The sequence below is a fragment of the Callorhinus ursinus genome, unplaced genomic scaffold, assembly GCF_003265705.2.
Source record: "Callorhinus ursinus isolate GAN/ISIS: 27379988/994484 unplaced genomic scaffold, GSC_fseal_2.0 scaffold15, whole genome shotgun sequence".
In the NCBI taxonomy this organism is placed as follows: domain Eukaryota; kingdom Metazoa; phylum Chordata; class Mammalia; order Carnivora; family Otariidae; genus Callorhinus; species Callorhinus ursinus.
The window spans coordinates 25,141,477-25,155,874 of record NW_027397077.1 but is presented as its reverse complement, the minus strand read 5'-3'; the positions used below and the strand labels follow the sequence as shown (position 1 = coordinate 25,155,874).

At 40.2% G+C, this 14,398-nt stretch overlaps 1 protein-coding gene across 9 annotated transcripts in view; it reads right to left on the bottom strand.

Moving 5' to 3' along the window:
- Positions 1 to 14,398, bottom strand: part of MITF (melanocyte inducing transcription factor) — a 214,133-nt gene that overhangs the window by 20,123 nt on the left and 179,612 nt on the right. For all 9 annotated transcript variants that reach the window (XM_025885074.2, XM_025885075.2, XM_073901537.1 and 6 more), the window contains 4 exons: positions 12,415 to 12,642; positions 11,267 to 11,350; positions 8,954 to 9,049; positions 1,337 to 1,454 (listed from right to left, as the gene is read on the bottom strand). In XM_025885074.2, coding sequence (XP_025740859.1) covers positions 1,337 to 1,454; positions 8,954 to 9,049; positions 11,267 to 11,350; positions 12,415 to 12,642 — 526 coding nt within the window. The remainder of the gene's footprint in view (positions 1 to 1,336; positions 1,455 to 8,953; positions 9,050 to 11,266; positions 11,351 to 12,414; positions 12,643 to 14,398) is intronic.

The window sequence follows — 14,398 nt, the reverse complement described above, 5'->3', positions numbered from 1 at the left end:
TTGTTTTTGAAGAAACAATCCTACACATAATTCAGAAGTCTACTTTGAGGGTACTGGGGGCACTGGGGGGCTCAGCTTCCAACTCTGACTCTTGGATCCAACTCGGGTCATGATCTCAGGGTTGTGAGATTGAGCCCTGTGTCAGGCTCCTTGCTCAGCTTGGACTCTGCTTGAGATTCCCTCCCTTTCTCTCTTCCCTTTACCCCTGCCCCTCTCTCCACTCATGCTCTCTCTCTCTAAAATAAATAAATTATTTTTTAAATTAAAAAAAAAGTCTACTTTGCATGTAATTTGTAAGAATTCTGTTCATGCCACGCTAACCATATTTTATCATTATTTAGTATAGATCTCCTACAGCATTATTTTCTAAGACTTCATGACATTTTTCCTTCCTGGGAGCATACCTACTTTTTTGTTGACTTTCAAGGGGTTTTACATAGTAATTAATTTACTACCTTTTAACCCCAATGTTTTGTTTTTTTTTTTTAACTGCTTTTCTCCTGCCACAATCTTCTGAAGTATTTTTTTAAAAAGACACCCTCGAACAAACAGGAATTTTTTGCACCAAATATATAGTTCATATTCTCAGACCGTTCACCTAATCCTGCAAGATGCAAGGGCCAGACATTAAAAAGGGGGATGAGGTGAGGGCCATAAAACTCAGCATGGTAGAATGCCAGTTCTAATGTAGTTTCGTCATGTTTTAACGGCCAAATGCCTTCCGTAAAGCCTCAAACAAAATGGCAAAATAGATAATTTCACACTTGCCTCAGGAACAAACAATACCCATTGCTCCATTTTATAATTTATTTTTTTACTCTGTATAATAAATCTTTTGCACATGATGTAGCAAAAATAAGATGAGGCATCTAAAGATGTAAGAAATTCTTTCTTTACCCCCTCCTGACAAATGTGGGCTTGAACGTGTGTCAAAGAGAAATTCAGACCAGGGTTCTCAAAGTGGAATGCCTCTAGGGGCTTGGCAAGTAACACAAACACCAGACTGGGTGGAGACATTTTATTATTAACAGTGTTGCCCACTGCGCCCACCCCAAAGGGTACAGCAGCCAAAGACCCAGCGATGGGTGCATGGTATAATATGGGGCCTTGGGGAGACAGCAGCCCTCCTCCCAGAACCTCAAGAAATACTGGAAACCAGGATTTCCAAGTATAAATCCTCCATCCTAAAATATTCCTCAATGGTTTCACCTCTACACAGACCTAAAAAAATTACGTCTACAAACGGAAGAGTCCAGAGGTCACAATTTTAATAACTTTGCTTGCCAGAAAATTAACAGAAAATCCCCAGGAAGAGGCACACTTGCCAGTAATTTACCTGTGAGCTCCCTTTTTATGTTGGGAAGGTTGGCCGGACAGGAGTTGCTGATGGTGAGGCCTGGGGGCGGCAGGCCTTGGTTGCCATAAAGGTCAATCAGATTTCCAGAGACAGGTAACTAGAGAGAGAAACAGTAACAGAAATGAACTGCTAAACAATTCCTAGGTTATTCAGCTAGAACCCAGATCTATTCCAGACTTTACTTAAAAGAAATGGTTTGATGTAAAAAAAAAAAAAAAAAAATCATTTTTTTTAAAACAGGAAGGCATGACACGTTTACCTTTCCACTCACTTAGATAAACGGTGACATTAGCTCGTTCCTTTGAAAAAAGAACATTATCTCACCCCCATAAGACGGTTCTACGACCAGCCTATAGTTATATTTTGAGCATGCAGACAGTGGCCAAGGTGGCAAACTCATTATCTAGCACATCCAGCAGCACACAGATGTTTAGGAAATGCTGGCTTTTACTGTAAAATGGTGTTCCATGTGGCCTGACTTTTTCACCAAATCAGGTTTTCCATCAAAGTCACTTTTTTCCTTCCCTCTCTTTCCCTCTCCCTTTTCTTCTCTCTATTTGATAAGGAAAAGCAATAAAAAGTGTTTTCTACTGGAAAAGAAATGGTTTCCTTATTGCTAAAGAAAAGCTCTTTTCCTTGAAACTGAAATCTTTCACGGAGCCACAAGGGGGAGCCCACTGACTTTAAGAAAAGAACAAAAATTTACACTCAAAAAAAAAAAAAATATATATATATATTTAGCCCTCTCGAGCTAGCTTAAGAGTGTTTTTTCTCTAGTTCTGCACTGAATATTTTGAAGTAGTGAACTTTCTGCCCCCGGTGCCGATTTCCTTTTGTCGTATACACACTTCCCCGCACCTCATTCACTGAAGGAGTTTGATGCACCCATGTTTGTGGACATCAGAGGTCCCAGACATTTCTTCTTCCCACCCTCTGAAATAAAGTTCTGAGTATTAACTAAGGGGGCACAGTTACGGGACCTCACTACTGTCAGTGGAGAAGCTCCCTCTTCCCAGCTTAATTCAAACAACTCCTGTAACTATTACTCCCAAGGAAGACTTAGAGCATTTAGCCCACCCCCTCCTTGATCATACACTCTAAGTTTTACTCTACATCTGAGAAAAGTGACTTGGGACGGCGTTCAGGTTGTTTAGTGACCAAGAGGTATCGAGGACAGAGTACACTGCACATCTCACCTTTCATTTTCTCCAATGGCCACTAACACACAGATAAAAATATCCCACAAAATAAAGATACGAATGTGTTTCCCTTCGACCATCTCTTCCCATTGTGGCTTCTAGAGAAGTAGTCTATGAACCAAACCCCCAGCTAAAGAGGTAGGAGAGGCCTATACCTTCTGACAGGTAAACAGGACACTTGCTCTAATACGACTGGGGCTGAGAGCGGGGAGCACAGACAGATCAGCAGAACAGGTCTCTCTCCTGCCCACTCCGTCCTTTGCTTCTTTTTGAAGGCAGGATTTATATTGTGTATATAAAATGTAATACACCTATCCCACCTCACAGATGCATATAAACAATGCACTGTGATCATTCAAAAATGCCCTTGAAGCACAATTCAAGCCCCTCTAGCTAAAAACCTGATAACCAGTGACTTTGATTCTTAGCTGTCATTTCGCTAAGCGGTTTTATTTGAAGTAGGTCACCTTCCTGGAGTCAATCTTGCTCTGTGAGTGCTCAGTTCCACTCTTGTACAACTTAAGACAGCAAAGTGAAAGGTGTGCAAATGTCTCAATACAGCACTGTAAAGAGTCAGAGCATCAAAACTCAGAAAGCTGCTAGGACATCTCATAACCCCTCTGGATTCCAAAGATTTATCTTCCTATCTTTCTGGAGTTTCAGATTTTGGAGGAACTACCGAATATTAATAAACCAAGAATGTGGCTTCAAAATTCAATGCAACAAGCTAAAAAATATTTCCATACCTCTAGAAATACAAATCGTATCTATCATCTTTTCAAATGCAAACTGTAAGCAAAACAATGCAATTGTGTTATTATGATGATTTGTTAGGGAAAATTTAATAGGCAAGAGATACATACAGTAAGCTTTAAAAAAAAACAAAAACCTCTAAGTCCTCAGTGGATTTATATTGAAGAGATAGGTATCTAATTATAAGCTTCTCTGGGACAAGACCATGTTTTCTAAACACATTCTAAGGGAAACTATGTGCACATATACTTAATAAATGCAGAATCATACAGAGGGAGGGAGGGAGAGAGACAGAGACAGAGGCAAAAGAAACAAAAATTGGGAACGAGACAGAGCGACAAAGACACAAGGGGAGGGAGGTGGAAAGACGGACGGAGACACATTCAGCAGAGGGGTGGGGGGAAGAGTATAGGACGGGGGACACCCAGACACGAATGGGCTGGGCAGACAAGATTGCTGTGCCTGGCATGGATCGACAGCCGTGCCTGCCAAGAAGGGAGAGGAATTAAAACCTCTATATAACAAGATGCCTTATCAGACACTCCAAAGAGATCAGACATCATTACTTCCAGTCCAAAGAGTGGCTTATAGCCCTCCCCCTACTTCTCTAAAAGATTTCCCGCTTCGGCTGCTTCTCCAATACTTGCCGATTAGGAATTGGCAGCATACAACCTGCTAGAGTATTTTGCTGGGGAACATTTTTCTGTGGGCTCCTACTCTGGGCCAGGCACAGAACTAGAAAGGCACTTGGTATATGTTGTCTTAATTGATTTTACGAAAGATCTAGCTATGCCTGAATAGAGCTTTGTGGTAGGAGGTTCATGTACTATGTTAATAGCAGTATTTGGGGGGCAGTGTCAACTGCTGATAAACCAATTCGAAACTGCAATTTTCAACTAATCTCCAACTGATTCTAAGCAAATAAAAACCTAACTGCTCACAAGACAAGTATGGATACTCAAATTTACAAATTAATAGTGCAGGCTGGCTTAGGAGGCAGAGAACTGGGTTGACACCTGCCTGTGTGATACTAACCTCTCTGAGACAGGATGCCCCCTTTGAAAAGTGGCAATCCTATCAGCCCTCTCGCAGGGTTCTGTACGAATCAGAGGTCGACTGGGTGAAACACTGTATTTAAGTGATCAATACTGCCATGTTTAGTAATATAATTTTCTACAAAGTACTGTATTCCTAGTCTGTTTTCAACAGTCAAGCTAATTTCCACTTTGATAGACTACACCCCTCGCCCTGTTAATTACTAAGTATCCTGTCAACCATTGCACCAATTTTACCAGGCTGCAAAGCAAGTCCAAACACAGGGATCAGGGAACTATAGGACTGGAGTAATGGCCCAGTGTTCAAATCAGGGCTTCTCCATTGTCAGTGGAGGGCATTTGTCAATGTCTAGAGCCATTCTGGGGTGTCACAACTAGGGAGGAGGGTACCACTGACATCTAGTGGGTAGAGGCCAGGGATGCGGCTAAACATCCTACAATGGGCAGGGCAGCCTCACAACAAAGAATTATCCACCTCGGGCACCTGGGTGGCTCAGTTGTTAAGCGTCTGCCTTCGGCTCGGGTCATGATCCTGGGGTCCTGGGATCGAGCCCCACATCGGGCTCCCTGCTCAGCGGGAAGCCTGCTTCTCCCTCTCCCACTCCCCCTGTTTCTGTTCCCTCTCTCGCTATCTCTCTCTCTCTCTGTTGAAAAGTAAATAAAATCTAAAAAAAAGAAAGAAAGAAAAAGAAATAAAATCTTAAAAAAAAAAGAATTATCCACCTCAAATATTAATCATGCTGAAGGTGAGAGACTCTGCCCTGAAATGGTGCCTTATGTTTTTTGTATTAATGGCTGTCATTTGTTGAAGCTAATGGAAGGTTAATGAAACTAAAAGGAAGGTTGATGAAACATGGCTTTCTAATGAAAAATCAGCCATGCATATTTAAGAAAGGATTTTGTGGTTCCCCTTCTGGGTTAGAAAACCTGCCCCATAAACATTATAACTGGGTCAAAATAATATCTTTGGAGCTAAGGAAGAGGAAGAGGCATCTTCTGCTAACATGGCTATGTTGTATTTTTGCTAGGTTTTTATGCAGCATATTCACCTGATGGACAAGATTTCACTTCCAGCAAACAAGCTGTACAATGGATGGAAGCCATAGTCTAATAGGGACAAAGAAAGAGAAAGTAGACACATGTGGGTCTGTGCCCCAAACTTGGTCTGAATTGAGTTCTTCAATGTTCTCCTCCACCAAAATGAATATTTTTCCAAGTAAATGATCATTGTAAAATGTTATTATTTTTTTCTTTCTGGATGTTCCCCTTCTCTGAATATCAATTGAGTACTGTTAGCACAAGTAAACTGGGACTTTTATTCTTTGTTTGTAATGGTACAAGAGGGCCCTTGTGCTCTCAGAATAGTTATTTCTAGACTCCAATTCCCTTAGGATAGTTTCCTCTCTAAGTGCTCCCTCCACTTTATTTTTTTTAAGAAGTTAACTTGAAATAAAGCCTATCAAAGAATCAAATAAAAGGGAAAAATGCCTAACATGAAGAACACTAAGCTTAAACTCTATGGGGGTGGGGGGGGATTAAAATGTTAGTAAGTTGTTGATAGCTTTGTTATTTATTTTGACAATCCAAACCCAAATTTACCAAGAATAAGAGCTAGTAACTAACATCTAGTAAGAGCATATCAGAACCAAGATTCTAAGTGCTTTTTGTAGAATAACTCTTACAATTTTCATACGGATTCTATTGTTTTGGATGCTATTTTTATTCCCATTTACCAGACAAAGAAAGTGAGGCAGAGAGGTCAAATAGCTCACTCAAGAGTAGGCACTGAATTCAGCTATCTGGCTCACAGTCTGTGATCCTAACTTTTATTTTATACTGTGTCTCCTCTAATAGCAAAATGCTGAAACAGTTTTGTCATGGGCTGGTTCTGATGGGTAGATTTTTTCAGGGTAGAAATATAGAAAAGTAATGAATGCCTGGAGAGTCAGTGACATCTGAGGGTGGCTACGGGTTACTCCTCCCCGGCTGGCAATTAATTCAACTCTGCCCAGGGGATCTTTCCTACCCAGGAACTCCCCTAAGATGGCCCCTCTGCCCCGGAATTATCCTCCTCCATTCGAGGTCTGACAGGGTCTCCCCTTCCCAGACTGGTAAGCCCCATGAGTACAGGAAGCATACCCTACTCATCTTCATCCACAGCACCTCACCCAGGGCTGGTGACATACTAGGTATTTAATAAACACTAACTCCATCTTAAAGTTAGCTTGGAAGCAATCAGATAATGAAGGAATAAGATTTCCATTCTAATGTAGAATGACTGAGGAGGAGACATGGGTGTTCAATCTAAAGGAGAGAAGCAATTGGGGGTCTTGAGAACTGTCTTCAGAAGGGTTGTCATGAGGACAAGTTCTCCATGATGGCAAACTAGACCCATGTCAGGAATTCACAGAAAGACACACTGTGAATAATATCTGGATTATTAACTATCATGTTATTTTGAAGTAGAGTTGAACACGTTACAGATGCTCAAGGAATATCACCTGAATAAAATACTATCAAAACTATTTGCTGTTAAAAGAAATTATACTTAATTTAGATATTGTTGAGTACAGCTTATGTTTCCAATGCTAAATGCTATACATATTTCATGAGATGACCATGGGAGGTAGGTACAATTATCAGTCTAATTTTAGAGATGGAGAAATGTAGGACTTCAAGAAACTAAGTATCATGCAGGATCACATGGGAAATGGCAGACTTTGGAGATGAACCTGGATATGATCACACATCTCCAACTCCTAACCTCTGTGCTTTCCAGCCTGTCTTGTGAGTTAGTGCATATCCTTCACTGGAGGCTTTCCAGAAGATGGATGTCTAGTTTTTCTGTGTATGGGCTGGGGGGGAGGAATACAGAAGATATGCAAGAGGAGACTAATGCACCGAGTACTTGATTGGCTCAGATGACCTCCAAGGTGCTCACCATTGGAGAAAATTTTTTAAATTATTAACTACTGGCAAAATGACCATGTTCATCAAGCAAAGTTCCTCTGGGATGACTGGGCCATTGCTAATAATTGCTGTTGGGCATTGAAAACATAGTAAATATACCCATGTTTGGGGGTATATTTATAAATTTCACAGTGCAAGCTCTCCCAAGTGTCTTGTTCACACTGGTCCTAGGATTCTGACCGCTGACAAGTGTAGCCCAACTCACAAGAGGCACAAAGTTGGAAGCAGAGGGTGCTACAGAAGCCAACCAACGGCTCAAAGAGGGTGGGGAGAGTCTGACATGGAGACATCTGTCAAGACGGCGGAACATCTAGTTCTTTCAAAATCAGGGAGTGAGTTTAAATGGGTAGGAAGTTGACAGAAACGAGAGATCCCAGAAAAGACTTTGGGGCTGCCAGGGGAGTCCTCACCCCTCAGGACTTCAGGTTAATGAACTGAAAGAACCGGACCAAGATGGAAAAAAGAAAATGCTACCTATAAAACTTTAGTTCACTAAGAATTTTGGTATAAATAAGTAAGGGCTATCATATTCCCTGGTCAAGGGAATTTATTATATGACTTTATTCTTTAAAACAATTTTCTATTGTGGTAAAAATACACAGGACATAAAATTTAGCATCTTAATCATTTTGAAGTGTACAGTTCAGTAGTGTTAAGTCTATGCACACTGTTGTGAAACAAATCCCAGAATTTTTTCATCTTGCAAATATCAAACTCTATACCCATGAAAGAACAACTCCCCTTCACCCTTGGTCCCCTGTGGGAGTTAGTCTTTTAAATACAGGTTATTAAAGAATATGACACTCTCATGGCATTGCTCTTATAGAAAACAAAAAAAAGATTGGACAAGTTATTCAAAGCCTACCAAGAAGTCCTGACTCTGACACATCGAAGCTGTGTAATCCTGTGTAAGACCAGCTAACCTTTCTTAATCCTAAAAATGAGGGCAATGATACCACCCCAACTTGACTCAAAGAATTATTGCAGAATCTCTAGATTTAGAGAATTATTACAAGGACTAAATACGATCTATAATAAGACTTTGGTAAAATGGAAACATAAGACACCATTGTAAGGAGTGAAAAAAAAAAAAAACCCAGTAGGGGCAAGGCTCCAAATTATAGAGAAAAATAAGTTTAATAAACCACCGATTTATTAACCAAAATCAGAATAAATTTTGCTATTGAAGAAAGGCAAATCGAATGTCAGTCACTCCATTACTTATTAATAGTAGGTACTGCCTTTAGAAGCTGCATTCGTTTTTCAGGCCAACTAGAATGCTACTGTAAATAGTACCATCTATAGTATTCCCCTTGGCAGCAGTGTACTAAGCTGGGCATTAGATGTCAGGGGGAATTGGAAGGCCTAACTTCCTATTGAAAGTGGACTTGGACTCCAAGGGAATGTAGAGCTTTATCATGGGGTTACTGATAAACTCATGAGAAATTCTTAATTTCTGATGTCAAAGTCACTTATTTGTGATCCTGAGATAATTCTTTTATTATTAATAAATTTCTCAATCAATCACTTGCAGAAATAAACTAAAAGTTCAGGAAAAGGGAGAGAATGCTGGAAATATATCAAGATTTTCTTAAAAAAAAAAAAAAAGTCATCAATACCGTATTTGCCATTTGCAAAGCAGGATCCATCAATCCCAGGATTTCTTCATTATAACTTGATTCTAGGCTAATGATGTCATCGATTACATCATCCATCTGTGGGAAAAAGGGCAATGTAAGAGAGACAAACATAAGCAAAAACTGTGTAAAACCACCCAAAGAGAGATCCGTGGTCTTTTCTTACCCTAAGCACTAAAGCTCTTCAGTTAGATGCTAAGAAATTACTGCCCTCTTCTTCCCAAATAGGAACATTACTGAAGGTCACGGACACTAACAGGTGATAAGGATGACATTTGCAACCAGCACTTAGTGAGGGATTACTAGGTGCCAGGCACCAGGTTCAGGGCTTTTGATGGGTTAAATTATTTCCCCTCTCAGAATAACTCTATCGGTGTAGGTACTATTAGTATATCAATCTGCCAGGTGAGGTAAATGAGAAGCAACTTGCCCAAAGTCATACACAGAAGAGGGTTAGAGCCACAACTTGGACCCATGCTCTCAAGTGCTATGCTCAACTGCCTTTCCCAAACAGGAAAGATGAACCAGAAAACCTCATCTTGAATGATGGCGGCCATTTCTTTTTTTTTTTTTTTTCTTCTCAAGACGATACCCCACAGCCTTCCTAGACCCTCCTTGCAGTAGGACAACCCAGATAGTAGTTCAGACCTTTGCTCTCCTAGGGACGTAGGGAGCACTGTGGCTCTCAGGCAGCTGGCTAACCCTGCACTGATCCTGCAGTGACTTGTAAAATAAGTTTCTCCTTGTACAGCTGCCAGTGTGCTCGGTACTCCCCAAGGACTACACCAGGACGAAGTTACCATTACAGTCATGGAGCTGACATTCCCACTAGATCAATTTTATTCCTGAAGTACCAAAACATCAGTTATGATAATAAACAACAGTGATTACATGTGCATTGCAGCAGTTGCAAAGACAAGGTTGTGAAAACATTTCTTTGTAAACACCTGATGTATCTGAGCTGGTTGGTGTGTGTGTGTGTGTGTGTGTGTGTGTGTGCGCGCGCGTGTGTGTGTGTGTGCACACACGCGCGCACCCATGCTTGGATCTAAATAGTGCTTCACAAGTACACAATGAAATCTCAAAACTCAGAGGAATGTTCCTTTATGTCTTTTTACCATTTCCAATTAAAGGGGACAGGATCCAGTGCCACAGGGCTTGGAATCCTCATTCTCCCACGTTCTGTATTAGGGGCAAAGCCTTCCATCTTTAAGGGCCTCAACAGGCCAATCTGGAAAATGAGGTTAAGAATACTCATTGCCTTATTGGATTCTTGTGAGATTTCAGGATAAACCATATAAAGTGCTCATAGAGCCATGGCTATATAAACACCCAAAAAAATGAGGGTTATTAAGTGACCCCCCCTAAGAAGAATAATTGCAGGTCAGTTTTGAATAACTGCCAGTAGTTTATTAAGTTTCATTTCTAGATACACCAGTTTTGTTTGTTTGCTTTCAAGAGATGATTTTCTAATTGAGTTGAACAGGCAAATGGGTCAGAGAACTTAGGATCGACCTTTCATTGTAAATTTTTTTAGGGAAATAAAATTAGTGGGCTCGGTGTGATAGTTTTTTAAAATAATTTCTTTTTCTGATAAAAAAGAACCACTAATGCAAGTTAATAACAGGAAATATAGAAAAGCAAAAAAAAAAGAATTTTTCAATGCTTATTCTTCTTTCTCTTATGTATCTATACACACATTTTAAAAATATGTTGATAAATGTAGCATTATTTATATATTAAATAGGATGTCACAGAAGAATCTCTAATCACTTGGGAAAAATCCATGAAGTATTATTAAATTAATAAAGTTTCAAATGCGTGTTTGATGAGATTCCATTTTATAAAACAATATACAGATCTCTCTCTTTCTCTCTCACTCTCTCACACACACACACACACACACACACACACAATCACATGCATATTGTGGTTTTACTAACAGTCTACTGAAGTTGCTACCCTACAAATTTGTGTAACACACTGATGATGGTAACTAAATGAAGTACAGCATATTATATTTTATGTATCAAAATGTATGTATTTCAAGCACTTTTTTAATGACTTGAAGCAACTTAGGGAAAGTGCATTTTAAGTTTCATTTCCCTGAGTTATTTAATCATGAGACACTATGAAGAAAATGGCCCTGTTCATAGCTTTCTCTTTTTCAAAAAAAAAAAAAAAATCAATGAGGGGGGAAAAAAACCCTTAAGTCATCAGGAAGGTGTGATGAGCCACAAATATAGATTCTCATTACAAAGTGTTACATCCTTGGGCTGCCGAGTCATTTAGTACCTGCATGCACGATGCTCGTGAATGCGTGTTCATAGTTGGGCATTCGCCTTCCGCCCTGTTTTGCTCTTCAAACTTATAAAATCCCTGCAAAAACACAAGCAAAATCAGCCCATGACTTGGATTTGCAAATGACTTTTCAATGACATGTTCACACGAGGCTGATGGTGCAGCAACAAGATGGACTAATAAGCTTTCAAACAAAGTGGAATCTGACCGAGAAATAAAATAGTGCAGAAAGAACTTCCATCAAATCAGCTTGATAGATGACAAATACGGACAGAGAAAAACAAGACAGCTGGTTTGGGCCCAGGGGAAAAGACTTAGTCCCTCTAGAAATTAAAATTCAGCAACTTCAGAAGAGTCACCTCTGAAATCACATGAACATTTCAGAGTACAGTAAAAACTCCATTAAACTGAGGCTTATCATCTTATAATTTGGAAATAACAGGCATTAAATCACAACTCTCCCCTCAGGTATTTTTATGCTTCAAATTTTGATGCAACAATTAGCTTGAGGTGTGTTTGAATCTCGTCTCCAATCCAGCCTTTACAAAAGCAGATTTCACGGCAGCGGCAATCTTATTACGAAACGGAATTTATCGGCAATTAAAACCTTTGCTTTTCTGTTAAATTCTCAAGTGCTACATTATTCAAATCCATCCATGCACATTCTGTGCTTTTTTTTTTTCTTCAACTCAGGGAGAAATAAAAATAATATTCCAGACATTCACAACAAGCGGAACTTCTAAACCGCCTGTCCCACACCTTTTCTATTTTTGCTTTTTTCCTTCTCCACCTTTGCCTTCTCCTCTCTCTGCATTTTTACTGCTTTGTAAATGGAAAGGCATTGAAGAGAAGAGAGCGCCAGGCTCTAACGGAGCGGAAACAGGGTGGGAGAGGAAGTGTCCTTGCCTCCCCGTCCCACTCTGGAGCGGCCAGGTGTCCTGTCCTGAGCCATGACCCGACAGACCCCGGTGACGGCGTGAGGAGGCCAGAGCGCGGCGGCCACACCGCAGAACCTGGGACCAAGGCTGGCGGCGCGTGGGGCCCCGCAGACAGACTAGAGTCCACAGTCAAGTGTGGGAATAATATCCAACAGACATTCATTTAGTGTAAGAAGACAGGAGAGGGGAGGAGACATGAATTACCTCTTTTTCACAGTTGGAGTTAAGTGTGAGCATAGCCATGGGGCTGTTGGGTGCGCTGCTCCCCGGCACTGGTGGCATGACATGATCGCCAGGCTGGTTTGGACATGGCAAGCTCAGGACTTGGTTGGCATGTTTATTTGCTAAAGTGGTAGAAAGGTACTGCTTTACCTGCTGCCTTTGGGCTTGCTGTATGTGGTACTTGGTGGGGTTTTCGAGGTGGGTCTGCACCTGAACATAGCCACGGAGGGAAGAGAAGACAGCGCCGTTATTCGTGAGTTTTGCTCGGCTCTTTTCTCACGCACAAACATGAGATTGGCCAGTGCACCAACAGAATAAATTATTAAGCCCCTGTTATGTACCAGGCACTGTGCTAATGGATTTTGATATTACTGAAGTTTAAAGTCTAACGCTCAGGATTTGGGGTAATACTTTGCCCTGTTTTATTTCCCCGCTAATTAGTTGCACATCTCTTTGAAACCTTGTGCCCTTTTTGCTCATGTCCAATAATTTAAAAATTTGCAACCGTCTGGAGGGCAAAACTTTCCCCAACATGACTGTAAGGGTTTACTGAGATCAGAGAACAAGCTAGAAAAAGGAGCATAACAATTTATTTTACTTTCCTTGGCAAACAGAATAGCTTTCTGTTTAAAAACAACAACAAACCTCCTTAAGAGCCAGCTGCAAAATGGTTGTAGAAAATAAACAGAAACATTCTGATGATTAAATCAACTAGTTGTAGATTAATTCCTCCCACTTTCATTTGGACATGATTATTCAACATTTTAATTAAGATCTTGAACTCAACATAAAAAGCAATTTACAGGAAGCAGTTTCTTTCAAAATGCCTCACACTTACACGTATGTGTTTTTCAAGGCATGACTACGAAGCCACCAGGATCTTTTTCCTCCTTTCTTGTAAACACTAATACAGAATTAAACATGCTTTTTTTTTAAATCAATGACACTCAATTAAAAGTTACTTTTTCCTTGATAAACACAATTTGATCTTATGAGCTCTGAACAGGAGCTGATGGAGAGAGCACAGCCAGGCACTAGGGGAAAAAAAATACCCTACTAATATTTACTTTGTTCAAAACCACATTGAATTACTTCTTATGGTATCAAACAGTAAACAGCATTAAACTAGTAGACCTGCACTTACTGCAAAGAGTACAATAACATGAAAAGGTGAATTACTCAATTTATTGCATTACATTTCAGACACTAAATATGAATAAGAATAAAGCTCACCTGATAGTGATTATATTCTAGCATTTCCAGCATAACAACGTTTTAGGTGGCCCCAATCCAACGAGAAACGGTAGACTATTCACTCCCTCTACTTTCTGTAATTCTGACTCAAAGACTGACTGGCATAGAGAAGGCACTATAAACAAGGTATCCTGAGACACCACCGGAAACTTTATCACAGAAGCCCAGCTTATAATAACCTAAGCTAATTAGATATGCATGTAAAAAAAAAAACCACCATTCGCACAAGGGGCTTTTTTTTTTTTTTTTTTTTTGGAAGCCCTACAAGTTTGGTCTTCAATATTGCTATCAATTTCCCCCCCTTGGCTTGACGTCATGCTTTTTTTCATAAATATAAAAGAACCTTTTTAAGTGATGAGCTATCAAAGTCAAACTCACTGTCAGATCAAGGCCAATTCACTATTCATCTTTAGTTCCAGTAGTATTAATAGACAATGGTATTTCTCTTTCAGCAATAGGTTAAGAGCTAGATGCCCCCCTTTGGAGAAGACAGCGCCTAAAAGCTACTATTACACTTAAGACTTTTCTAATGGCCACATAACTCTGTAACTGCCAACTGCAGGAAGAGTGTCTATGGAGGGGTCTCTGTGCTGCACTTTCAAGTTCAGTGGTCTCACCCTGTAACTTGGTCTCAGTTAGCTGCATGGATATGTAACTTGCCTACTGACCTCGCATCAGGAAGAAGGGAAACTATCCTAAACAGAACAAGAAG